The sequence below is a fragment of the Chamaea fasciata genome, unplaced genomic scaffold, assembly GCF_029207755.1.
Source record: "Chamaea fasciata isolate MVZ Bird 193981 ecotype frontalis unplaced genomic scaffold, bChaFas1.0.hap1 SCAF_23, whole genome shotgun sequence".
Classification (NCBI taxonomy): Eukaryota; Metazoa; Chordata; class Aves; order Passeriformes; family Sylviidae; genus Chamaea; species Chamaea fasciata.
The window spans coordinates 4,081,903-4,107,564 of record NW_027094108.1 but is presented as its reverse complement, the minus strand read 5'-3'; the positions used below and the strand labels follow the sequence as shown (position 1 = coordinate 4,107,564).

General features: G+C 53.6%; 2 protein-coding genes across 6 annotated transcripts in view; both read left to right on the top strand.

Annotated features, from left to right (window-relative positions):
- KAZN (kazrin, periplakin interacting protein) overlaps positions 1-6,522 on the top strand; it is a 152,461-nt gene extending 145,939 nt beyond the window's left edge. For all 4 annotated transcript variants that reach the window (XM_066203201.1, XM_066203202.1, XM_066203203.1 and 1 more), the window contains 6 exons: positions 1,391-1,527; positions 1,910-2,080; positions 2,855-3,044; positions 3,697-3,827; positions 4,096-4,146; positions 4,766-6,522. In XM_066203201.1, the coding sequence (XP_066059298.1) occupies positions 1,391-1,527; positions 1,910-2,080; positions 2,855-3,044; positions 3,697-3,827; positions 4,096-4,146; positions 4,766-4,933 (848 nt within the window). In that variant the 3' untranslated portion in view covers positions 4,934-6,522. The remainder of the gene's footprint in view (positions 1-1,390; positions 1,528-1,909; positions 2,081-2,854; positions 3,045-3,696; positions 3,828-4,095; positions 4,147-4,765) is intronic.
- A 6,184-nt stretch (positions 6,523-12,706) lies between these two features.
- On the top strand, positions 12,707-24,039 carry TMEM51 (transmembrane protein 51). 2 transcript variants are annotated; one of them, XM_066203102.1, is made up of 3 exons: positions 12,707-12,786; positions 20,650-21,083; positions 22,897-24,039. In XM_066203102.1, exons 2-3 carry the CDS (start codon positions 20,746-20,748, stop codon positions 23,306-23,308), a joined length of 750 nt encoding a protein of 249 aa, XP_066059199.1. In that variant the 5' UTR covers positions 12,707-12,786; positions 20,650-20,745; the 3' UTR covers positions 23,309-24,039. The 2 variants fall into 2 exon arrangements, with proteins under 2 accessions (XP_066059199.1, XP_066059200.1); XM_066203103.1 differs by lacking the exon at positions 12,707-12,786 and adding an exon at positions 19,645-19,763.
- Positions 24,040-25,662: the final 1,623 nt, after the last annotated feature.

Below are 25,662 nucleotides of genomic sequence, written 5' to 3'. Positions count from 1 at the left end.
CCTGCTATCAGGTTATGCTGCCTGAGGGTGCCTGGGGCTTCACAGCACAGCAAATAAAAATGAGGTGGAAATGCCTTTTGGGGGTTCCCAGCCAGAGGAGGGTGGGAGCAGAGCTCCCCTGTGCTGGGTGAAGCAAAGGCTCAAAGCCAAGGGTGCTAAAGGTGCGTGAGGGAAATTAACTCCCCTTTCAGAGTGGCACAGTCGTGGTTTCCTTGTTATTTCTTACATTGTCTTTATTATCCCCACGTGTTGAGAGGAGCCCAAAGGTACCTTATGTGCAGTTTAAGCTCCCAGATGAAGTGACTCATTACAGGGGGTAGAAAACACAGCGTGGGCTGAAAAACCCGCTGTGATTTCTGTAATCTGATGGGGAAAGGTTGGATGTGTGCATGGAGACAGGTCCCACTCATGATGCTGCATCATCTTTTGCCAACTTTTGTAGTAATACACAGCTCCTGGTAGCTTTGGGGTTGTTTTTTCCTGCAGAGTTTTGGGGGCATTTAGGTGTTTTTTTTATAATACAAACAACTTGCAAGACTCAGTGATTCAATACAATGAGTGCAGGGAGAGTTGGAGGGGCAGAGGGTGTTTCGTGGCATCCCTGAGCAGCATTTGCTCAGGGTGGAAAAGCAGGAACATATAACGAAATATTTGTGATCTGATTCCTGAACTGGGCATTATTTTGGTGGGGTGGGGTGTATCTGGAGCAGGGAGCCACAGGGCACTTCTGCAGCACTGCCAGGGACCAGGTTCAGTACTGGGTAACGCATTGATGAACAGAAGTGACCAAAACTCCTTGTCCTCTGTGAGATTTCTGTGATTCTCCCTGGATTCTGCCTTCCACAGCTGTCCTGGGGTTGGTGGTCAGTCAGCATCCCTCACTGGTGCAATGAGGAGGGAAAACATGAAGGTTTTGTGTTCCTCTCAGGGCTGTTGAAACACCCATGACATCCCACATGCCTCTGCTCCATCCCCTAATCCCAACACAGCATCTCTGAGCTGGAAGGGGACACGCAGGGAGCCGTGCCCTGGGCTCGTGGGAGCGCTCCAGAATCCGCCTCGCTGCTAAAAATAAACCAGTTGTGGTTTATTTATCCTGGAAAGGGAGCGGCAGGTTTTCCTGCACCAGGCTCCGAGGCCGAAGCTGCAGTTTTGCTCCCAAACCTCCTTTTCCAGGGTCTGAGCTGCCCCTTGGAGGATGGGCAGTGATGAGGAACCACAGTGCAGACGTGATGGGCATTTTGAGGGGCGCAGCAATGGGGGTGAATTGGGCATCTTCTCCCAGCCCAGCCCCTAGGACTGTAATTTTGGTGCTTTTTCCTTGAAAAATCAGAGATGGAGTCAAGGGGCTGCCATGCCTCCTGTGCTGGAGTCACCCTCTCTCCCACAGCCATGAAAGCCGACCGCAAGCGCTTGAAGGGGGAGAAGACAGACCTGGTGAGCCAGATGCAGCAGCTGTACGCCACGCTGGAGAGCCGGGAGGAGCAGCTCCGGGACTTCATCCGGAATTATGAGCAGCACAGGAAAGTGAGTGCAGGGCCCAGCACCACGCTCTCGTGGCACAGAGGCCAGGCAGCAGGCTGAGTGTGAAAAAACCTGGTTTGTAATCGGGCAAAATCCCACTAAAGCCCCAGCTGGGCTCTTGCTGGAGTTGGGATGGACCACAGCAAGTTAAGGTTAAACAAACGCTGGAGGAAATAGAGCCAGGCCTGGGGAATCTGGTGTAATTTTAACCAGGTGCACAGTGAGCATTTCTTTCTGGAGACTGGCTGCATCCTGGATCTCCCCAAAAAGGGTTGACATTCCTGCCAGCTCAGGGCTCTCATGGTTGGGTGGTGCCCAAGGGGGTTGTGGCAGAGGGGTTTTTAGTGGACTTTCCCTTCCTGATGGCCACCCCGTGTCCCGGCAGGAGAGCGAGGACGCGGTGAAGGCCCTGGCCAAGGAGAAGGATCTCCTGGAGCGGGAGAAGTGGGAGCTGAGGCGACAGGCCAAGGAGGCCACGGACCACGCCAGCGCCCTGCGCTCCCAGCTCGACCTGAAGGACAACCGCATGAAGGAGCTGGAGGCCGAGCTGGCCATGGTGAGCTGGATAATTGACGCAGATCTGAGTGTTTGCCGCAGTGGTGGTGTAGCAGTGCATTTCCACGCTCAAACAAATGTTTCCAAACAAGGAAAAGGGGGTTCAGTTACACCCCTGACTTTTAAGGGGAAGCACCAGAACTTTCTGTGTTTCCTTCACTGTGGGTGGCCCAGTGCTAGCGCAGGGGCACTGGTTGGGCTTTGGAAATGCTTCTCAAAACCTGTAGCTGTTTCTGTTGGCAGCAAGCCAAATTAGCCCCCTAAAACATTAAGTATTTAAGGAGCACAGAGGTGCTCAAGTGCTTTTTGGGGTGTCTTAGTCAGGTGCCAAGGGCACCTGCTCATGACTTCTGTTCTTTTGTTCCTGTATCGTTCATTATTTTCTCTTTTATTAAAACCTTTTCTTTACAAAACTCACCCAAGGAGCCCTCTTGCAATATTACTAAGGCACTCTGGGAGGTTGCAGGTCAACCCTCAGACTTGATACATCTTCACAGGGCTCATTACACTCTGCCCACGTGTAAGACTGTATCGTGGTTGCACTGCCGCAATACAGAGAGGAAAATATTCCATCTCTCAAAAAAAGCTTGATATCCTTGGCACAGGGAACATCATTCAAAAATAACTTGATATCCCTGGCACGGGGACCGGCACAGTTGGGATCTTTGCTTGCCCAGGGGAGGGTGGGGTTTGCTGTGCTGTGTGCTCTACTGCTCTGGGAGATGTTCCCATGGTTTTCCCACTCCATCACCACCATCCCCATGTCCTTCCCCAGGCCAAGCAGTCCCTGGCCACGCTGACCAAGGACGTTCCCAAGCGGCATTCCTTGGCCATGCCGGGCGAGACGGTGCTGAACGGCAACCAGGAGTGGGTGATGCAGGCTGACCTGCCGCTGACCGCCGCCATCCGGCAGAGCCAGCAGACCCTCTACCACTCACACCCCCAGCACTCGGCGGACCGGCAAGGTGGGCACCCCACGGGTCGGGACACAGGGGAGTTCTCAGGGCCAGATCCTTTCTGGGGAGGGAAGGAGATGGTCAAAACCGCTCCTCCCCCAAGTATGTTTTTGGAAGTTGCTTGCGGGAGTTCAGGACCTCTGGGCTACCAACCAATATGGAGCCATTTATTGTTTATATATTCTAAGTCAACTGTCAATATATATATATTTATATCTTACATTAAACTGTTTTTTATATATTTTATATGTTCTAAGTCAACTGTCAATATATATATTTTATATTACATTAAGCTATTTTTATATATTTTGTACATTCTAAGTCAGTTGTTCACGTGGTCATGCATTATTTGATTGGAGGCTCTACATTGTCCACGTGTTTAGCACGCATCCTTCAGGACAAGTGATTGGTCACAGTCCATCATCACGTTGGGCCTCCTTTATCTACTTCTTGCATTCTTGGTATTCTCTTTGTCAGGCTCTTCTTTCTTAATTTAGCACTGTTCTCTGTCTCAGCAACCTTGACGAACTCCTGAGAGTTCTGATAAGACTAACTAAAGACAGTTAGGCTGGTGCACATTCTGGCCTGAGCTATTCAGATACATTGCTGCAGGAAGTGCATCTTTTAGCTTTCCTGGTGTTAATTCCCTGTTTCCCCGCAGCGGTCAGGGTGAGCCCCTGTCACTCCCGGCAGCCGTCCATCATCTCCGACGCCTCCGCGGCCGAGGGCGACCGGTCGTCCACGCCGAGTGACATCAACTCCCCCCGGCACCGAACACACTCGCTCTGCAATGTGAGGGCCTGCCTGTGGGGGTTTGATCCCCTCCTTTGGGGAGATGGGCTCTGGGGGTTCCGTGGGGTCTCCACTTCCCATAGCAGCGTTGGGTTTGGAGTAGGGCTGCCCCTACCTGGGGGCTTGACTGACCCGGAACGCTGCTGCCCTGGGGTTTGTCCCAGCCCTGCTGCAGTTCAGCTGCACAAACGCTGCCTTTTGCCCTGGGGGTGGAGGCTTTTGGGCTGTATCAGGGTGGGTTCAATGGATCCATCTCCTTGTGCCGTAGGGGGACAGTCCTGGACCGGTACAGAAGAACTTGCACAATCCAATTGTACAGGTAGGGCACAAATCCTCTCAAATCCTGCTTGTGAGACCCTTTCCTGTGTTAGAAAGTACTTGGGGGTGGTGGGTCAGAGGCATCAGTTTGGGATGAATGGAAGTCAAACTGAATTTTAAGTCTGGGATGTCTCATATTCCCAGAATTTGCCCCCAAGTCCAGGTAATGCTGTAGGCATTGACTGAGCTCGGGCTTATCGCAGTGTTGATTTTTATAAGGTCCAGCCAAAGCATGTTATTCCTCTGTATTTGGCCTTAAAACATTGGGATATTTTTGCAATCCAGACAGATGCTCTGACTATTTATTCCCAGAGCTGGAATCCTGATCCAGTTGAATTAAAGAGGCCAAAATCCCAGAATTTCAGAGAAGGGGTCCAGTTTCACTGCAAATTCCACCACACAGGTTCCAGGAATATTACTGTATTTTGGTCCAGGATCTTAACATTACTTTGGACCTGGATGAAAATATTTTGCGGGATCTGGATGCAAACATTTTTTGGGACCTGTACCGAAGTTTTTTGGGACTGGGACCACACGGTCCATCATCCTTGACATGAGCGAAGGGGAAAAGCGGTAAAGGACAAGGTGGATGCCCAAACTTGTGTCTTCTCCTCCCGCAGTCTCTAGAAGACCTGGAAGACCAAAAACGGAAAAAGAAGAAAGAGAAGATGGGCTTTGGCTCCATCTCCAGGGTGTTTGCCCGGGGGAAGCAGCGCAAGTCCCTCGATCCCGGTCTCTTCGACGGGACGGCCCCCGACTACTACATCGAGGAGGACGCGGACTGGTGACGGCGCCGGAGCCTCTCCCGGCCCTGCACATGTACATATCCCACATCCCACACCCCGTCCCACCTGTGGACGTGTTACCTGTTGTCTTGGGAGCGATGCAGCTGTGTCGTAACTTCAGTTTTTTCCCCCCGTTTTCCTTTTTTTTTTTTTTTTTGATTTTTTTTTGGTTTTTTTTTTCCCAACCCAGTAACTCCTATGTTGTTGCTTCAGTTTGTCAGTTTGGGTAGGGCTTTTTTTTTTTTTTTCTTGTTTTGGGAGGGTTTTTTGTTTCTTTTTTTTTTTCCTTGTTCTTTTGACAAAACTTGAAACTTGAAGGACTGCTGTGTCTCTGTAAATACGAGAAATATTGTGCACTTTGTGCTTGTGACGTCTCTTGTCCGAAACCCGCTGTTTTCCGGAGCCCAGCCCGTGGGATGTCCTCGCTTGGGGACGAAGGACCTGCCCAGCTGAGGGATCTTGGAGAGAAAACACACAAAAAACCAACAACAAGAAAATCTCCTTCGCTGTGATGTCTTCCTGGCCGAGCCCCGCGGAGGCAACCCGGGCTGGTTGTTACACCTGCCGGTCTGGAAATGAGTGTTTTAAACGTTCCTTTTTAGTTGTTTTAATTTATTTGCACAAACCCAGAGGAGCTATTCTAACTAAATTATTGCAGAAGTTTTGGGATTTTTATATTTTTCCACGTCGGTTGGGATGGGGCGGGGAGGAGGAAGGGGGTGTTTGTACTGTACTGTCCTGGGAAGTTGCTGTTGGGGGGGAATTGGGGCTGTGGACCCCCCAGCCCGGGCTCCCTCAGCTGCCCCAGGAGCACTTAACGCCTTGGAAAACGCAAACCTAAACACGTGCCGGGAAATCAGATTGGGGCAAGCTGGTGGGAGCTTTGCCTGTTGTTTTTCCCTGCTTTTGGGGGGGGCTCACCCTTTGCTTCAAGTAAAACTTAGGGGGATCCGGCACGAGCTGGGAGCAGGGGAAAGGTGATATCCCGAGATATCCCATATCCCAAGACGTTGCCCAGATGGGGCCGGCCACCCCGCCCCAGTTTGGGGTGCTCCTGCCGTCGGAGGGGGCTGGGGAAATCGGTACGAGTCCCCACTAGGGAGGTTTTTCTGGCTCTGGGGTGATTTGGAAGCACAGGTGGAGCTTGTTTTTCCAAATCCCTTGGAAATGCCCCCAAACCACCCCCCAGCGCGGCGGCCTCTTCCCCTCTCCACTAACACGTGCCGCGCTCTGCTTATGCCAAGATAAGTACCTTATGCTTTAATGCTTACAATATAATTTTAAGCTCTTAAAAAAATGTATTAAGATTTATTTAATGAACTATAATAGTGTATTATTTTTCTTAATTCCGAAACGTGCGCCCTGGTTGAAAAAAAAAAAAGGGTATTTTGTCTTAAATCACCGAACTAAACCGATGCCCTCGCGCTGTGTATTCCATTCCAAGGGATGATGCAGAGAGGCCATGGAGGGGGTGACAGAGGGACCAGCCCCCCTGGGCTCTCCTGGGGTGGCAGGGCAGGCTTTGCCCCATGGCATCTTTTCTCTGCAGAGAAGCATTTTTTTTATACATTTTGTTGTTTTCTGGGGGGGGGGGGGGTTGGGTTTTTTTGGTTTCATTTTGTTCCTCTTGCGTTTTTATAATTTAAACTCTAAAACCACCAGAACAGATGAGCGATCTCCTTGTTATCGAGTAGTTTCCTTTGCATTTCAGCTTTTTTGTAAATTAGGAAGTAATTCTAAAAATTACTAAGAGGATGATTTATTTAAAAGAGAACTTTGCTAAATAGCATATGAATTATGGGTAACATTAGATTTAACTTTTCCCCCTGTGAGCGGGGGAGAATCCTTGAAGGCATGGATGCAAATATAAAATTATAAAAGATCTAAATAAAGCTTATTTTAAAGTATGGATGAACTCCATGTGGTTTAATTGGAGAGCCTGGACAGGTGTTGGCATCTCTGTCGTGGCACCAGGGTGCAGGACACCCTGAGCGCCACATGATTTTTGGGGGTCTGAGGTGATGGGAGGATTCAGAAGGCTGAGCCAGCTTTTCTCAGGACCAGCTCCCAGCCAAATCCCTGCTCCTGGATGCAATAATGCTGGCAGGAGGCTGGGACTGTCTGCACGCCTATGAAATGGGGATTTCAAGGGTTTAAGGTAAGTAGGGACAGCCAGGAGATGTCCCGCTCAGATATAGAAAATATGAGAAGGACCAAGAACAGGAGAGGGGATGGAGAAATCAGTGTGTTGTGCTCCAACTGGATAAATTATTGTTATCAATGTACAGGTTGATAAATTATTATTATTGTCACTATTATTCAGATGACATTGGTCACCTGTAGGGCTGTGCCAGCACTTCCAGTGGGGCCTGATGCCGTTTTGGGGTCAACGGCTCTTTTGCAGGCTGGAGCAAAGGCAACCTGCAATGAGTTTCAAGCCCATAATCAGGGTACAGATCAAGAGATGTACCTTTCCTTCTTTTTTTTTTTTTTTCTCATAGAAACAGTCCCCTGGGTTTGGGAGCAGCTGCAGAGCAGGTAAGAGCCACCATAGTCTGAAATGGGGAGAGCTGGAGCAAAGAAAAATAAACTCAGGAGAAGCCAGCTGGCTCTCCAACTCTATCACCTGCAGCTGGAATCCAGCATTAATGGGAACTACAGGTGGCATTAAAGGGCAACTGCTGAGCACAGCAAACGAGCTGGCACAGACCGTGGTGGGGTTTGCTGCACTTGGAGCAGTTCCCCGCTGAGATTTGGTGTTGTCTTTTGTGCATAGGATGGGGCGTGAGTGCTCATCCATCCCACTTGTGGTTTTAAAAGTTTGGGGAGCCCTTTGGGAGGCAGGAAGGTGTCAGAGTGCCCCACCAGTCCTGGTAAGGCCTCTGCCCTTGTGCCGTGGGAGCTCTGTGTAGGGTGACACAGGAGTCACCTCCTGCACCAGAGCCACGGCAAGCAGAGGGGCCACACTCCGTGTCTGTGATGTCCTGGGCTAAGGGACAGTCACCTTGGTGGCTTTGTCCCCCCCGACCTGCTCTTCCCTGGCAGTGGAGGCTGCAGGAGCCCCGTCCCTGCTGCGTCCCCCTCGCATCAGCCCCATCCCTGCTGCGTCCCCCTCGCACCAGCCCCATCCCTCCTGCGTCCCCCTCGCACCAGCCCCATCCCTGCTGCGTCCCCCTCGCACCAGCCCCATCCCTGCTGCGTCCCCCTCGCACCAGCCCCATCCCTGCTGCGTCCCCCTCGCACCAGCCCCATCCCTGCTGCGTCCCCCTCGCACCAGCCCCATCCCTGCTGCATCCCCGCCGCGCTGGTTGCTGCAGCACCGTGCGGCGCTGCTGCCACCGTGTGAGCAGTCCCCGAGCTCCTACGCCCCCGGTGTGTTTGTTTTAGGTGTGACTCGCCCGCGTTGGTGCACTTTGCACCGCGCACGTTGCTGTGCACACGTTCACAAGAGCCTTTTCTCCGGTGAGGACTTTAGACTGAGAAAGGCAAATATCCCAACACCTTGTCGGGGCATGGGGTGGTGTGTGGGACGGCCAGGGTACCCTGCAGAGGGGACACCCGGTGTCCCCAGCACCCTCTCCTGGTGTGTGACCCAGCTGTGCTGGTCATGGCATCATCTCTGGGTGACATTACAACAGAAGCTGGGTTTACCTGCCGTGCCACAGCCTTGCACTGGTAACCTGTGGGTCAGGAATGGGGTCGAGAGGTCACAGCGGGGAAACAGGGGTGAGTCTGGGACATTTCCTGCCTCTATACTGACTCACCCCATGGCTTTATCTGGTGATCTCCCTGGGCTGGATTTTTGGTGATAAAGAGCAATGTACCCCAAAGAGCTGAATAAATCATCAGGAGGTTGGTGAGGTTTGGCACGGGGTGTCACAGAGTGTGTGTGATGGTATCTCCCCAAAAGCTGGTGTCAAGGGCTGCTGCTGAGGCTGCTGGTTTATTGCTCAGGACTGCTGAAAATCTGGGAATGTGCCTGTCATTAATTCACCTATTTTCAGTGTTTTCCCTGGAGGAGTTTTCCACTGGTGCTGCTTTGTGTGCACAAAGCCAGCACTGGAAGTGTCTTTGAGCCCTGGCCTGTGCAGCCCAGGGGATGCAGCAGTGCCTGATGATATCCCTCACTGCAGACAGCCTTTGGGACATCCTGCGCTGCCACTGTCCCTGCAGCTGTTCCCACTTCAGCCTGTCTTTCCCTTCCCACTGCCCTACACAGCCATGAGCACCAGCAGAGCACAGAGAGGCTCTGCTCCATTGAACTGGGATGCTGGAGCTGCAACAAGCCCTCATATCCAGGTAAGAAGGCTTCCTTGGAGTTTTATCACTGCTAGTGATTGATTTCCCAGCATTTTCCTGTTCTTAGGCACCAACCCTCATTCACCATCTGATCCTGATTTTGAAAAGCTACATTAATCTCTGCTCAGCCCTTTTCAATAACCAGCTGCACGACACCACCGTAGCTCTTCTCTTCCAGCCGTGTTCTCCTCAAGCCCTGGGTCTCCTAATCCCAAATCCTGCCCTGGCCAGAGCTTCACCAACGGGATAAGGCAGCCCCCGGAGCACCTTCAGGAGGAAGCAGCAGGTTATTAACTGTTATTACTATGAACACAGCAGCTTTATTTAAAGTTTTCCAGCTGCAGACGTGCGTGTGCTCGAAGCGGTGCAGACGGTGACCTGGCACGGTGGTTGAACTGGTTGTACTGGAACCGCCAGGTCCCGGCAGCCCCGGGGACACCGGATCCTCTCCCCGCCAGGAGATGCTGGCAGGTCCCGCCCTCCCACCGGGAGCGTGAGGAAATGCCTCCCAAGTGGCTGGTTTTCCTCTTTTTTTCCCACTTGCATGGCAGGTTCCCAGCCTGCAGCCCCGCAGGGACTCTGAATTGGGGTGCAGAAACTAAGGCATGAGGAAGAGAGAGAAAAGTACAGACCAGAGTGTGTGGGCTGGGAATGGGTTCTGAGGGAGCCCATCATGGAGCGGGCTGGGATGGACTTTCATCCTGGGGACAAAGCTGGGGCCCTACCATGTTCCATTATACCTTATACGTATAATATTTCTGGTGTTAATTAGCTGTTAACTCTATTAATCATCAAATTACAGAACAGTTTGGATAGGAAGAGACCTCAGAGACCATCCCACCCCTGCCATGGGCAGGGACACCTCCCACTACCCCAGCTTGCTCTAAACCTCATCCAGCCTGGCCTTGGACACTTGCAGGGATGGGGCAGCCACAGCATCTCTGAGCAGCCTGTGCCAGGGCCTCCCCACCCCTACAGGGAAGAATTTCTTCCTCGTATCTAATCTAGATCTACACTCTGCCAGTTTGTTCCTATTTCACCTTGTCCTATTATTCCATGGCTTTATAATATAATAATATTATAAAGCATAATACGAATGTGCAATCTGGTGGCTCTACTGACCTGACTCCCAGGGATGGGCTTTACCTCTTTCAGGACGAACCATGCATCTGTGGGTATCCACAGCACTTGGAGAAGTGCTTTTGGCTCACTGTTGGGAAGTTTTGGAGGAATCCAGAAACATGTCCAGGCTTCCACTGGTGACTTTAGTGTACATGTTGAGCACCTTAGAGCAGGAAGAAGCAGGGAAATGTGCCAGTGAGCAATTTCTAAGGCAGGATAATGTGAGCCCCTGGCACCTCTGCAGGTAGCAGGGCATCAGATGCCCCTCTGAAAGGCCCTTTTGTTGCCTGCTGGTGGCTCTGATGGGGCTCCAGTTTCCTCCTTGCCATTCCTGTGCTCTGTACCCTGCATACCTGGCTGGATAATCACCCTGGAGAAGTCCCAGCCTGGGACTGGGCAAGGAGTGTTTGCAGGGGGAGGATCTGAGCTGCCAGAGAAAAATCCCCACATGGGGATGGCTGCAGAGCTGGAAAGGGAAATAAGCCCAAGAGGTGGATGTGAATACATTATCCCACAGAGAATGTACATCAGGGAGAGGCAGGTGCTTTAGCAGCCATCCAAGGGGTGAAGGCAAGCCCCCCCCTTCCTTGATCCTGCTCCACTGCCACTGAAAAGCCCATTCCTGGCCAATGTTCAGCTTTGTGGAGTGGGAACCCGAGAAACCACACTATGAATGTCCCCTCTGTGCTCACGGTCTTCAGGGCCTCCACAGGGGGGTGACCTGGCTCGGGCACGGAGCTCTCTCTGCACCAGATCAGTGACAGTGGCTGTGTGAAGGGCATGTTTCCCCCACTTTCTTACAGAGAAAACAATTCCCTGTTATGTCTCCTGACTGCCAGAGCTGCTTGGACTGTCAGGTTTGTATTTGACACAGGAAGGTGGATGAGGAGAGGGGGAAATCCGCCTGCAGTGGGGTGAATTTGCCTGAGCCAGTGGCCGAGCCGGAAAATGCAAAACAATCCATCCAAAGGAAAAACAAATAAATATGCAGTGGTGTTTAATAATGATTTCTTTTTATAGCACAGCTCTTGGAATTGCCCTTTGATTAGAGGGGGGAGGTGTCGCTGCCGTGCGCCGGGGCAGGTGAGTCAGTGGAAAATACCATTGGCTCCATGCAGGTTTGTGCTCACAGGGAGAGATGCAGGGAAGCAGGGGGTATTTCCCAAGCATCCTGAACACCAGTGGCCCCAAGGCAAGGCTGTGGAGCTGAGTCATGCTGGGTGATGTGACAAGTTCCCAAGTTTCGTTTGGTTCACGATGGTTTTCTGCCTTTGAAAGGTCTCGCAGGGCTCAAGGGACAGGAAAAACTGCAGTGGCTGGTCCAGCAGCATAGTGATGCAGTTTTTTCGCTTGGATCAGGAAAAAACCCACCCCGAGTATCATCTCTAACAGGATTTGAGTCCTTGGTGGTGTTTATTATTACAGCTGGGTGTGAGATGAGCCTGGAAAAACACATCCTCATTGCTGGTGGGACGGCAGCCAAGGAGAGGGGACACTGGACACAGCGTTAGTTGCACTGAAGTTTGCCAGAGCCCAGCTTTGCTCCCCGTGGTTCAGTCTGGAAACCATGGGAATGTCTGGCTATGAGGCCAAGGCATGTGGCCAGGAGCCCTGGTGAGGGCCATGCCTGAAATGGCTTTTCCCAGGGCGTGAGTGGTTAACTGGGAGTGTTTACAGAGGGCAGCAGACTGATAAAAAGCACTTTCCAGGCTCCCTGTGAGTGCAAGCTTGGCTTTGCTCGGTTGAATGCAGTGATGAGCCTGAGTGGAGTTCCTCAAAATGGGGCTTCTGCAAACAAAACTTGGAACTGGCTGAGGAACCAGGAACCGCTCGTTGCTACAAGGCAGTTTTACAAAGCAGGTCCATTGCAAGATGGGTTTTAAACTGTAGAAGAAAAACTAAAACTTTCATTAGGTGTTGGGAATAGATTTTTCCATGGGAGGGTGGTGAGGTGCTGGCTCAGGTTGCCCAGGGAAGCTGTGACTGCCCCATTACCAGAACAGGGCATCCAAGGCCAGGTTGGATGGGGCTGGAAGCAACCAGGGATAGTGGAAGGTGTCCCTCCCATGGCAGGGTGGAACGGGATGGGCTTTAAGGTCCTTTCCAACCCAAACTATCCCGGGTTTCAACGAAAGCAGAAATGGGGGCTGTGATCCATCAAGCAGCGGCCGAAACTGCCCCGAGGGGGTGACCCGATCGGCATCGCCGGTGTGACCCACACCCGGTTTGGGAGGTCTCCCTCGTGCTTTGCGGAGAGTGTCCCCACCGTTTAGGGAAGCCTGAGATCCGCCCCCGCGGCGTCCCGGTTCCCGGAAAGGATCCCGGCGCCCGGGGCCGGGGCACGGCGGGGCCGGTCCCGGGAAGCGCCGCCCCGGGAAGGCCGGCCCGGGGAGGGCGGAGCGGCCCCGCAGGACCCACCGCGGCCGCCGCCGGAGGTACGTGGGGTCGGGGGAGCCGGGAGCCCCTCTTCTGGGACCCTTCGGAGCTCTGGGAACCGGGAGCGGGGCGGGCTGGGCTCAGTCCCGCCGGGAACGCGACCGGGAACGGGACCGGAGTGGAGTCGGAGCCGGGTCCGGCTCGGGCTGAGCTGGAATCACTTCCAAAGCTCGGGGAAACACCTGCAAAGCGGGGGGAAACACTCCCAAAGCAGGGACGCGCATTAGAGAGTTGAAGCGGCGGCGCCTTGGGGACACCCCTTGGGGACACCCCTTGGGGACACGTGGGCTGGGGGCACCTCGTCAGCCCCGGCAGGCACCGGGTGGCCGTGCTGAGGGTGGGAGAAGAGTGTCTGTGGTTTGGGAAACCATCCCCTGGCACTTTGGGGAAGGATCAGCGGCAGGGAGGGGGCCGGGCCATCGCCCACTCCAAACCCACCCCGGTCCCCGCGGGTGACAGGAGTGTCACGGATCCCGGGCTGGCGATGTCCGTCCCCGGGGAGGTGCAGGAGCTCTGTGAGCCTCTTGGGAAAGCAAACAAAGCCCAGGGGAAGGACACCTGCACAGGCCGGGCCGGGCCGGGCGGTCCCTGAGCCGAGCTTAGGCTAGTGGGGGCTCAGCCCTTCCTATCGTGACATTCCCGCTGAAGAATGAGCGGTCTGGAGCTTTGAGGGGCTCAGCAAACCCGCGGGTGTCTCCCAAGCGTGGCCCGGAGTTGTTGTCTGCCGATGTTGGTGTTTGATTTTTGGAGGTGACGTGGTGGGAGCAGGCTGGGCTCAGCGCGGCTGGGTCTGTTGGGAAGTGTGGGGGTGTGAGCAGGAACCAGCGGTGCCATGAGCGTGTCCCGTGTGAGGTGGGCTGCCCTGGGCTCGGTGTGGTGGTTATGGAGCCTGCTGAGATGAAGCTGCACCAGGAGGTGTGGTCCTGGCTTTGCAGCTCCTTAAAGCCTCTCTGGAGCAGACCTAGGCCACTGCCAGAGGGGATGCTGCCACAGCACATCCCTCTACAACAAATCCAAGCATCCTGCACCGGTCCACAGCCCTTGATGTCCTGGCATGAGAGCCAGAAAGGGAAACCTCGCAGGTGGCAGCAAAGAACGTGTGGGTGTGGGGCTGGTGAACCCAGCCCTGGACTCAGGTGACTCGGAAGTATGTGAAACACCTTTGATTTTAGCTGTGTAATTACAGGGGCTGGAAAACCCTTGGGAAGGGAGGTGCCTGGGGAAGGAGGAATATTTGGCCATCGGTGCCCTGGAGAGAGCTGAGTATCGCTGCCTGGCGCCGTGGTGGTGCTCTGGGAGATGCCAGAGGGCCAGGGCTGGGCAGGGCTGTCTGCCTGCCCTCCTACCCACAGCCTGGCAGGAGGGATCCCTCCAGCAGCCCAGGTATGTGTCTGCCTCCCCGGGCTGCTCCATGCTTTTCTCATTCCCGGTCTATTTCACAGGCAGAAACTGATGTCAGGGCTCTGTGGAAGCAGCTGGATATCCTCTGTGAGCAGTGCAGGTGGCTTGGAGCAACGTAATCCCCAGCAAACCTCCATCCACATGAAAATACCTGTGCCCACCTTGAGGAACACGGCTGCTCTGTGCCTGGCTGCTCCGTGTCCCCAGGCTGGCTCCGTGTCCTCCAGCATCACCCCTCACTCCCTTCCTGATCTGGGGGCTCCTTGGCCATCTGCAGTGGCTGTTCTTTGTGGTCATACTCGTTGGAGAAGCTGTTGGAAAAGCATGGGGAGAGGTGATGCTGTGTTGGGGAAAAAGGTGTTGCTGGAAATCCAGGCAGAGGATGAGGAAGGCGGTGCTGGCGAGGCCGAGGGCAGCATGAGGTGCCAGGTTAGTGTCTTGCAGGAAGGGGAGTTAATCATCCAGGGGCTCCAGTGGTGGGACAGGAGGTGCTTAAAGCACTCCAGAGGGGCTGGGAGGAAGCAGGAATGCTGGGTTCCGCTCCAGAGGACATCAAAAGGGCACAGGGATAATGTCTCCCCGTGCTGGAAAGCTGTGGAGGAGGGTGTGTTATCTGGGCGAGAGGTCCCAGAACAAAAACCAGGGAGAGGCTTTATCTCAGCAGAAACAGCGGATGAGAATTTAAAAAAAAAAAAAAAAAATCCAAACTCAAGAGGGGCAAAGTGGAGCCCAAAGGAAAGCAGGAAGGAGAAAGAGTCCAAGTGCTGGGATTTTCCCAGGCAGGCATGCTTTCCCAGGCCCAGGTGCACAGGGAATTCAGCTCCCTGGAGAGAGGTGAGTACCTCTGTTGCCTGGAAAATAGAATAGATCTTCCCAGCAACATTAGAGTGGATATTAAAGCAAACCTTTACTTGAAAACTTTCAGATACACGATATGGTGGAAATCACACATGGTATAGTAATTCTACAATTTTTGTAATGTTAGTCGATTAGTATACTTACCATATACTCTCCAATTAATAGGTTGGTTGATTAGATAATAATTCCCGGGTCCTGCCACACTGGAAGCAGTATAGAGGCTTTTTTTGCTCCACTTTTGTTTTGTCTGGTCCATATTCTGTTTGGAAAACAGGACATCCTTGTAGTCAGTCCTCTTCTTGGAATAAGACTAAACAGTATTTTGGGAAAGCGTTTCTAAGGTTACCTTGTTGTTCCTAAATGTAGAGAAGAAAGATAGGAAAAGTACTAGAAGTTACAGCTGTGTATTAACAATCTACAAAGCTACAAATATATGAAAAATATAAAAAGCTAAAAATCTTATGCATCACCCCAAGTTCCCCTCCCTGTTTTAGCAGAGCTGGGCCTGAAAGCATTAGTGTGGCAGCTAGTCCCAGTGCCAGTCCCAGAGCCTGGACCAGGAAAAGGCACAGGACGGTGTTTACACAGCAACCAGGACACGGCCAGGGCTCGCCGACCTGCCGAGCGCCGGTGCCAGCGTGGCCTCGGTGGCCAGGGCAGCATTGTCCCCAGGAACAAATGGCAACGTCCTGGAACACAAATGGGAAAGGACTCTGTGTCCCTGTCCATCACCACTCTGCAGCAGGCGCCGCTCGGGTGGGTGTAATGGAATTATGGGGGGAAGGAGCCTGGAAGGCTCTGGAGTTTCTGGAAGGCAGTTTCTGGAAGGCAATTTCTGAAGGCAGTTTCTGAAGGCAGTTTCTTGTATCTCAGTGGCAAAGGCCAAGGTGGTGGCTGCTGCACAGTCCTGATTACAGCTCTGGAGTTTGGCTACTGTGGCCTGTGTGACCAGTGCCACTTCAGAAACCCTTGGCAACTGTGCCCAGAATTCTCAGGGACACAGCAGATGCATAAAGCTTGGGAATGGTCAGGCAGCACTTTGTGGAGATGGGGTGTTTTGGGAGCCCTGTCCCTGTTGCTCTGCTGTGGATTGCAGCAATCTGAGCCTGGGAATGGGCTTCCCCGTGATGCCCTTGGTTTTGCAGGAAGTGGCCGAGCTGGGGGCCCTGGGCTCCCTCTGGAGCGGGAGAGGGGGGAGAGCCTTGGGCAAGGTTTGAGGAAAACATCCCTGTTCCCGCAGTGCTGTCTACAGGGTACTGCTGAGGAGGGGTTGTTAAAAATTAAATTTAAGAAAAAACGAGGGTGAAATACCTCTTAAATGTCTGTAGGGAATGCGGGGGGCAGTGGAGATGTGGATATGTTCTTTTGTGCTCCAGAAAGGAAGTGTAAGCAAAATGTGGAAAAGCCCTGATGGTCTGCATGGGGCTGTCCCTCCAGATTCCTGTTCCGGTGTGGGATGCTCTAAAAGGGGCTGGGATTTGTCCAAAAGAGCAGAAATTGGCTAAATGAGCAGCAGGGCTTCTTTTCGTGACTCAGCTGGATTTCTCTGGCTATTCCCTACATCCCCTGGGATGCATCTGGACAGAAACATCCCTGTTCCTGGGGCAGAGGGATCAAGGCCAGCAAGAAGGGACAAAAAGAGAGGAACCATGGCAGGGAGTTGGAAGCAGATGGTCTTTGAGATCCCTTCCAAACCCAAACATTCTGGGACTCTATGAAAATTCCTCACGAGTCCTGACCTGTTGCTTTTTAGAGCCCCACATGGAGTTTTGTGTTCCTGGTGGGTTGAAGCCCTGTGTAAGGAGAGCTCAGCATGAGGTTGTGGCCACTGCGCAGCTCCTGAGGATCTGCCAGGACAGCAGTTAGCAGGGAAGGGGATTAATGAGCAGGTTCTCTGGGTGGAAGCATGAAGGGAGAGCCTTGTAATCTAACACAGAGGAGACTCTGGATTCTTCGGGTGGTTGGAGAAGGGGTTTATTTTCCCCCAAAATTTTCCAGAAAATTAATTGTATGACTGGTGATGGAGTCACACCCTGGTTTTGGAGGCAGCTCTGAGGGGCTGTGCCGCCGTCCCGGGGTGTGAGGAAGCCCTGGAGCCCATCCCATGCCTGGTGACTGCGTCGGGGTCTGACCTGTTCCCTGGCCCGCAGACTCATCTCTCGTGATCCTGTGACAAAGGTGTTGCTGCTGGAGCGTGAGTGGGCAGGTGATGTCACGGCAGGGGAAACTCCAAAGGTTGTGGAGGGCAGAGGAGCGTGGGTGCTGCCGAGGGCAGCGGGACTGTCGGGCTTCTCCTGAGTCACCCGTCGGGGCCGCAGCTCCCCCGGGAGCGCCGGGATGTGGGGCACGATCCGGGCTGACCCTGCCGGGGGCTCTGTCCCCCATGGAGGGGAAGCTGTTCCTGCTGCTGCTGCTCCACCTGGCCGCCCGTGCCAAAGCCTTCGGGGCGCGTGTGGTGCTGAGAGCGGGCTTATCCCGGACCTCCCCATGCCCAATGAACACTTGGAAATGTCGCAAGAGCATCCCGAAGGGCCCGCGGGAGGAGGGGAGAGGTGTGGGTGCTCCCCGGGCTTTGCAGCCGTGCCCGAGGAGTTTAATGGTTCGGAGATCCTGGTGTAAATCATTGCCAGGGCAGGGCACGGGCGAGCAGGGAACGGCACGGAGACGGGTCTGGTTTGCAGGGAGAGGGAAGGGGAAGGGGACGGGGGCTGGAGTACTCAGGCGTCACTCGCCCACCTGATGTGGGGACAAACTTTTTACAGGAAAGGACAAGGGGGGATGGTTTTAAAGTAAAAGAGGGATAATTTGGGTTGGATATTTAGGAAGAAATTCTTCCCCGTGAGGGGGTGAGGCCCCGGCACAAATTGCCCAGAGGAGCTGTGGCTGCCCCACCCCTAGAAGTGTTCAAGGCCAGATTGGATGGAGCTTGGAGCAACCCGGGATAGTGGAAACTGTCTCTGCCCATGGCAGAGAGTGGGATGAGATGAGCTTTATGGTCCCTTTCCACCCAAACCATTCTGTGATGCTGGGATGAGCATGCAGACAGTGCTGGACCTGAGGCAGAGACAGCAGCATCTCCCTTCCCGGGGTACTGATGTCAGGGCAGCGATAGGAACAGCTCTGGAAAGCCAGGAGAGCGGCTAATTCAATGGAGAGATAGACTGGAACAGCAAGTCTCCTGCTTTAATCTGATTGCTGGGCTGATGGGTAGCACTGCAATGGATCTGTGAAAAACTTCCAGGCACAGGGGTGACGCAGGAGCTTAAATCCTGCCCACTTTCAGGACTGAGGTGCCTGAAGGGATCCACAGAGGCTGTGAGCAGGCACAGAGATTTAGACACCACGGGTAGATGTGACCAGCCCTGCGTGTGTTCTGTGCCCACCGTGGGTGCAGTGCGATTTTCCTGCCCCAAGGCCAGGCTGTTCTCAAGTCTTGGCTGGCTGATGTGTTTGTGGCGAGAATGGGAGCTCAGCTGGATCATCAGGTGAGGAAAAAACCCCCACAGGGCACAAGTGGAGAGCAAAACCTTTGTGTGGGAGGGCAGAGACCAGTGCTGGTACCACCAGTCAAAGCCCTTGGGTGGGAGGATGGCTCTGGAATGCAGGTGAGGACATTCTGGATGCAGAGTTTTCCACATCCTCAAGTGCTCCTCACTAGGATGGAATTAAAGCTGGGCTCAGGGGATAGCTTCCCCCAGGAGCACACAGAGCAGCAGCCCCATGCTGGAGCTGGGCACGGCAGGGAATGACGGGCTTGCCCCTGCCTGCCTGTGGCAGCTCCCACTGGGCTGGGATCCACAGCTCCTGGGTGTCCCAGAACCCCAGAAAAACATGGCAGGCAAGACTTTACCCTGCCCAGACCCATGTGGGGCCAGGGATGTGTCTAGAGGGGCTGGGACACCCCTCTGGGAGTCTCCAGAGCCATGCTGGAGCACAGGCAGGGAGCAGGGAAGCTCCTCTGCAGGTTCCTCCTCTCCGGCCTTGCGTGCATGTCTTTTCCTGCTGCAGCCGCTGTGTTTTCTGGGAGTGCTGTTTTATTCTGGCCCTTGACCCTGCAAACTGGGCGTGCACTCAAGCTAAACAAGCAAACATGAAGCTTTTGAGCTCAGGAGGGTTGAGCTGAAGGGTGTGTGGGGGTGTATGGATACAGCACCACTGACAGCACAGACCAGAGCCACCAGAGCATCAAGAAGCCAGGGGGGAAAGGAGAGATCCCTGATATGGCACATCCATAAATCTGCAGGGCTCACTGGGGTGGAGATGGGGCAGTTCTGATGAGAGGATGCAAGCTGCCCACCCAGGGACCCGAGGCCAGGGAGGTGAGTGGGCAGGAGATGCGGCTCCTGTGTGTGTTTATTTTTTGGAAAGCGAGCACATTTGGTCCCGATGACTCGGCAAACATTCAGAGGAGGAGTTTCCCACCCGTGGCCTGGCTGCCGGGGAGTGTTGGTGTGGTGCTCAGACATCCCCAAGGGATGCAGTGGGGCACTCAGCACCAGCGTGTGAGGCTCCAGGGAGGGCCAGAGCCGGCCTGAAGTGACCCAGGGGCCCTACCAAGGGTTCACCATCCCAGCAGCCCTTGCCAGCAGCAACTGGGGGAAGCCACAGAGTCGAGTTGGCTGAGAGAGAGGCAGTTTTGGTTTCTGTTCTCTGGGCAGGAAGGTGTTCCAGGGCAGGCAGCCAGCGCCGTGAGGAGCCCTGCTCGCTCCCAAACAGGGTAAGAGGAGAAGCTGTTCAGCTAGAGATGTGTTTCTGGAATTTCCAGGTTGGTTTGCATTGACAGCAGATCTTGAAATAGATTTTGACGGCCTTCTTCTGGTGCTGTGAAGCTGTCAGTTATCACACTCCTAAGGAGAGGCAATCTAAGCCCTTCGCAAACATCAATGATTTGATTGTTTTCAAAGGTTGGTGGATATTACAGCTGAGATAGCTGTAATATCCACAACCTTTGAAAGGTAGCAAAGGGTGGGGATGGGAACAGCCAGGAAGGATCCACCTGCCCTGCTCTATCCTGACATGCACTCCTCAGGCACGGCAGCGTGAGATCCCAGCGTCAGTTGGATGAATTGGTGTCGTGGTGGCTGCAGAGCCTTTTGCTGTTTGCCCTGCACTCACCTCTGGTAGAGTCTTAGAGTGGCCAGAGTGTAATGAGCCCACTAAAGATGTATCAGCTCTGAGGGTTGACCTGCAACCTCCCAGAGTGGCTTAATAATATTGTGAGAGGGCTCCCTGGGTGTGTTTTGTAAAGCAAAGGCTTTAATAAAAGAGAAAATAACAAACGATACAGAAACAAAAGGAAAAAAGAACAAAAACCATGCACAGGTGCCAGAGAAACATCTGACACCTGACTAAGACACCCCAAGAAGCCGTGAGCACCTGTGTGCTCCTTAAACACCCAGTGTTTCAGGAGGGACAGTTCAGCTAAAGAGACCTCTCAAACTGGCATTTGACCAATTACTGTCAGGGCAGCAAAGACATTTCTGGGGGCCCTTTACCTTATAAAAAACAACAAGGGGGCGAGTTTTCAACCTCTCGCTGTATGGAAACACCTGCTGGGGTGTGGGGTGCATCCCCACCCACCACAGCTCCCTCTCTGTCCCCAGAGCTCTCAGCCTGCCCGGGGAAGGAGCCACACACATGCCAGCAGGGCTGCAGCCCCCGGAGCCATGCGGTGACGCGGGGACCCCACGGCAGCAGCCATGGCCCAGTCCCGGGCCAACGGGTCCCACTACGCCCTGACGGCCATCGGGCTGGGCATGCTGGTGCTGGGCATCATCATGGCCGTGTGGAACCTGGTGCCCGGCTTCGGGCCCCCCGACAAACCCGGCGGCAACAGCAGCAAGCCGGACCGCGGCTCCGGGGGCATCCTCAAGAGCAAGACCTTCTCGGTGGCCTACGTGCTGGTGGGGGCAGGCCTGCTGCTGCTGCTGCTCTCCCTCTGCCTCAGCGTCCGCGACAAGAAGAGGCAGAGCCAGGACCTGGCCGTGGCCCACGTGCAGCGCCAGGTGTCCGCAGAGCCCTCGCAGCAGGAGGACAGGTGAGGAGGGGTTTTGGGGACAGAGGGAGCGGGGTTGGGAGTGGGGATGAAAGCCAAGGGCTGTTGCTGTTACTGGGGAAGGTCTGGGGCAAGGGGAGGAAGGCAGCGTGTGCTGAAAAAAGGAAGCATGTGCCATGATTTATGCACGGGAGATGCAGTTTTCGTGTTTGGAGTCAGTGTTTATCCTATATCAGTATCTATATCTTATACCAGTATCTATATCAGTATCAGTAACTATATCTTATCTATATCTTATATTTATATATACAGTCTCAGGAGTCGTGAGCTCTAACGAGGTAGAATATGGATGCCTCCACCTCTTTCCAAGGTCTTTTTAGGCATAAACTATCCAATGACGAGATGACACCTGTAGTATTTATACTTTTAACCCAATAACTGACCACCCGAGGTCTGTAATGCAGACCTTTTTACCCAGTTAGAAGAAACCACCCAAAACCATAAAGAAGGTGAAAGAAGAACTTAGCCTACGCCCAAACCCTCCATCTTGGTTTATATATGTTACTATATTCTAAAACCTTAAACTCTAAGTTTTCCAGCATGTGATATCACACACTTCTATTCAAACTACACACCCACAATCCCAGTGCTGTCACTCAATTTTGGAAGCCTGTTCCACGGCCTCAGGACAATTGCAGTGTTTTCTTGGGAGTCAGTGCCTGTCAGCACAGAAAGCCTAAAATTCTCAGTGCCCAGGATTCCAACACATTTAGGGGTTTGGTATGTCCTGGAGAAGGGAAAGGAATTACTCCAGCTTCCTTTATGCAGCTGTAAGTGGAAGGGAGCCCTGTTGGTGTGTGAGGTGGGGCAGCGTTGGGACAGGTGCCACTCCTGTCCTGGTTGGCACACGGGAGAGAACACTGGGCAGTGTGGTGGGGGACACAGAGCGCAGGAGGCTGCTGCCTCACGCTGGGAGAGCAGCCAGGGGGGCAGGAGAGGGGCTGGCTCTGCCTCCCTGGGTGCAGCCAAGGTGCCAAACAGCCTTGGAGACTGGCCATGGAGTTTCGACCTGGAGAAAGTCTGCAGGGCTCTGCTGTTTGCTCAGGGAGCTTTGTGGAGCAGAGCAAAGGCTGCTGCCACAGCAGGCACAGTCTCAACAAACACAGGGGAAGTCCCTGTCCACCAGCACAGCTCCCTGTGCAGAGAAAAGCAGGGGAGCATTGGGACAATGCAAGGGGGACAGGAGGGGACAATGGCTCTGCTGGCTCTTGTCAGGGTCTGCAGACCTCGGAGAAAACTGATTTTCCATGTTTGATTGGAAAGGTAAATTGGAGAAACCTGGGATAGTGGAAACTATCCCAACAACAAAGAACAATTCCACTAATAAAGAATAGCAAAGAAATGGCAAGTATTGTGTGCAGGTACCTGTGCATAGATGGTGGCATAGAGTTGAATCTCTTTGCAAAAAAACCCAAGGTACCCAACCCATAAGACATCAGAATGACAAAGACAGAGAGGTGATGTCCTTTTCGAATGTATTTTGACTGATTTTTGAGAGTGGAGGAGAGAAACTGATGTTCTCTTGTAGGAAGAAATCACTGCTGGGCAATAGAAAAGGTCTGTGGGCAGAGAAAGTGATGATCAAATACGGCCACAAGTCACAATGAAATAAAATGTGTCTGAACTTAGGTGGGGTCATGATTTATTCTGTCAAGCTAAAGGAAACTGGCATATAACATAGAAGGGCAAAAACTATTTCTGGTGGGGCGGGGTGGTTTTATTCTTTCCTCTCCATCCCCTTCCCACAATGAACCTGAAACGATGTGCTACCCAGCCTTAACTCTTTCCCCTCCAGCCAAGAAGAGGATGAAGACGTCTCTTCCCAATATTACGTGCCCAGCTACGAGGAGGTGATGAACACGGGCTACTCTGAGCCCAGAGACTCGGACAGGAGCAACAGGCTCAGCGTGTCCCTGCCCTCCTACGAGTCCTTGGCGGGGCTGGACGAGGGCAGCCCGGCTCCGGGGGCGGCCGGGGCAGAGCCGGGCACCGAGAGGCCACCCAGCCGCCACGGCTCCCGCCTCAGCAAGCGCCTCAAGCCCCTCAGGGTCCGCAGGATCAAGTCAGAGAAGCTGCACCTGAAGGACATCAGGCTGAACCTGGCGCAGGGCAACAGCAGCGTGCCCATCACCATAGAGCCCCTCACCCCCCCGCCCAAGTACGAGGAGATCCAGGAGAAGATGCCAGTGAGCCAGCAAATGCCTTAAAAACAAAACAAAGAAAGATGAATCTGTGATGCTGCTTGGTTGAGGGTTTTCTAAAACCTACCATGCCAAGGGGGGCTCGGTGTGTGGGTGCAGAAGCAGCCAGGGCTCCCTGGAAGCTGCCACGTGGAGGACGTGATGTGGCACAAGGATGGGACTCATTTTCCCTGGGACTGGGTTTTGCAAAAGACTGTGGGGAAAGAAACCTGAACACCACAAGTTCTGCTGCTGTGAAGTAAATGAAGGCTGGACATGCCAAAACTGTCACTTGTAGTGTTTGGTATGAGACCACCCAGTGCATCCTCTCATCTCCTTTCCCCCTCGCTTCCAGCAGGACTTTTCCAAGCCACCAAACTGATACTGCAGAAGGATTTTCCAAGTGGAAAAGTGAAATGTTTCTTTTTTTGTCTTTTCTTTCTGAGGAAGGGGAAGCGCGTTGCCAGAGCAGCACCACGGCTTTCCCTGGCTCCCAGCTGGGCTGGGCTGGTGGCCCAGAGCCAGCCCTGACTCCTGCCAAGGTCTCTTGGTGGGAAGCAGCTGAAAGGGGCCTCCTGCTCCTCAGGGAGAGGATGGATTTCTAGCCTCTGTTGCTCTCCCTGTTGTGTTTCATGCTCCATTCGAGGCAAGTGGGTGACTCTGGGGGGCTGGGAGCTGCGTGTGCCAATGCCAGGGGTGAAACCACTGCTGAGCATCCTGTGCAGGCAGACTGGTCTGAATAAATGTTTTGTACGTTGTGTTTGTGTTGTGCACATTGTGTGTGTGTTGTAAACGTTGTGTGTGTGTGTGTTGTGTTGTGTTATGCTCTGTGTGTCTATGTGCTGTGTACTCGTGCATGGTGGGCCCTTCCCAAGGTTTGTGATCCATGGGCAGATGCTGCTCCCTGGGCATCCCAGCCCTGTGTGGGGCTTCCAGCAAAGCCATCACCCACAAAATCCATCAGCCCATGCAGCCAGGGGCTCCCTGGGGCAGCCTGAGGTGGGATGTGGAGGTGGCTTTGCCAGTGTGATGCTAATACCAAATCCTGGAATTGTGTAGGTTGGAACAGGTGTCCAAGGTCATCGAGTTCAACCACTGACCCAGCACTGCTGTGCCCACCTCTGAGCCATGTCCATGTTATGGCTCAGCAGAGGTTGGCTTCGTGCTGTAGTTGATAGAAGGTGTGAGAGTAATCTAGGTGACCAAAACAAGGGCAGAGAAGAGATGCTGGCCCAAAACCACCCAACAGTTTTTCTTGTTAATTATTATTTCCTATTTCACCTCCTAATTTCTGTTGTTTTGGGCAAGTGCAGGGAGCGACAGGGCTAAAGTGAATGCCTTCAAACTGGCAGAGATCTGCAGGGAAGCTCTACTCTGCCAAATCTGCGGCTTCCGCCTCAAAATGAAGCATGATGGAATCTTGCAGTACTTGTGAGGCCAGACTGGGGTTTGGTGGTGGCAAGTGTGGCTTTTCCCCTTTATTTTCTGCTGTAAAAGGGTGTGTGGCAGCCTAGGACCAAGGAATATTGATGGAGAAGCACTGAGGGGTGACAGCGTCCACCTGACAGCAATGTTTATCCCCTTGCCTGAGGCTGCAAGACCTGTGTCTGTTTGTGTGTGAGCATGATACGAAATAAAAAGCAAAATGAGGGCAAAAGGGTTCTTTGGGAGCCCAGGCAGGTGGCACAGCCCCTGTGGGGTTTGGGATACACATTCCCACGTGTGTCCCCAGCTGATGGGATCGCTGTGGCCAGCCAGCACGGAGCTGTGTAGTGCTGCCAGGACAGTTGCTTGGAAAAAGGAGAGGAAAAAAAACCCCTGAACTAAACTAAACAAACAGGAAAAACTCACCCAGGCAGGCAGCAGCGGGCTGCAGCATGGCCAGGGTTTCCAAGGCTACTGCAGCCACACTGCCAGCTGGGACAGAGCCGCTTTTGGGGTCATTTTGTACAATTCTAGTGCGTGAGTTGGTTGAGGCACTCGTGGCTCAGGTTGTGTCTGAATGAGAAGTTGAGGTTTTGGTGCAAGCCTTGCAGGTGAGGGGGGCGGGCAAGGTGAGCCTTTCCAAAGGGTGTTTCCGGCTGAAATCCAACACCATGAACATCGGGAGCCACAGAGGGGCCGACATCGTGCTGCAGGTAGGGCCGAGGCCGCTGAGCATCTTAAAAAGGGGTGGAGGGTGGAGGGAAGAGGATGTGCTGGAGGCCTCCGTGCAAAGTGTGGAGGTGCCAGTTTGTGCTGGGATTGATGACCAGAAAAGGGGTTTGGCAAAGCAGGGACGAACCTGGAGCCACCTCCAGCAGCGTTCCCTGCCTGTCCCTCGCCTGCTCCCAGTGTGCAGGTGTAGCAGATCGTCACGCAGCCCTCGAATTCTCCTCCTC

Coding starts and splice junctions, on each gene's coding strand:
- TMEM51 (XM_066203102.1), top strand. CDS start 20,746: ATGGCCCAGTCCCGGGCCAACGGGTCCCACTACGCCCTGACGGCCATC. Junction 21,084..22,896: donor CCCTCGCAGCAGGAGGACAG/GTGAGGAGGGGT, acceptor TTTCCCCTCCAG/CCAAGAAGAGGATGAAGACG.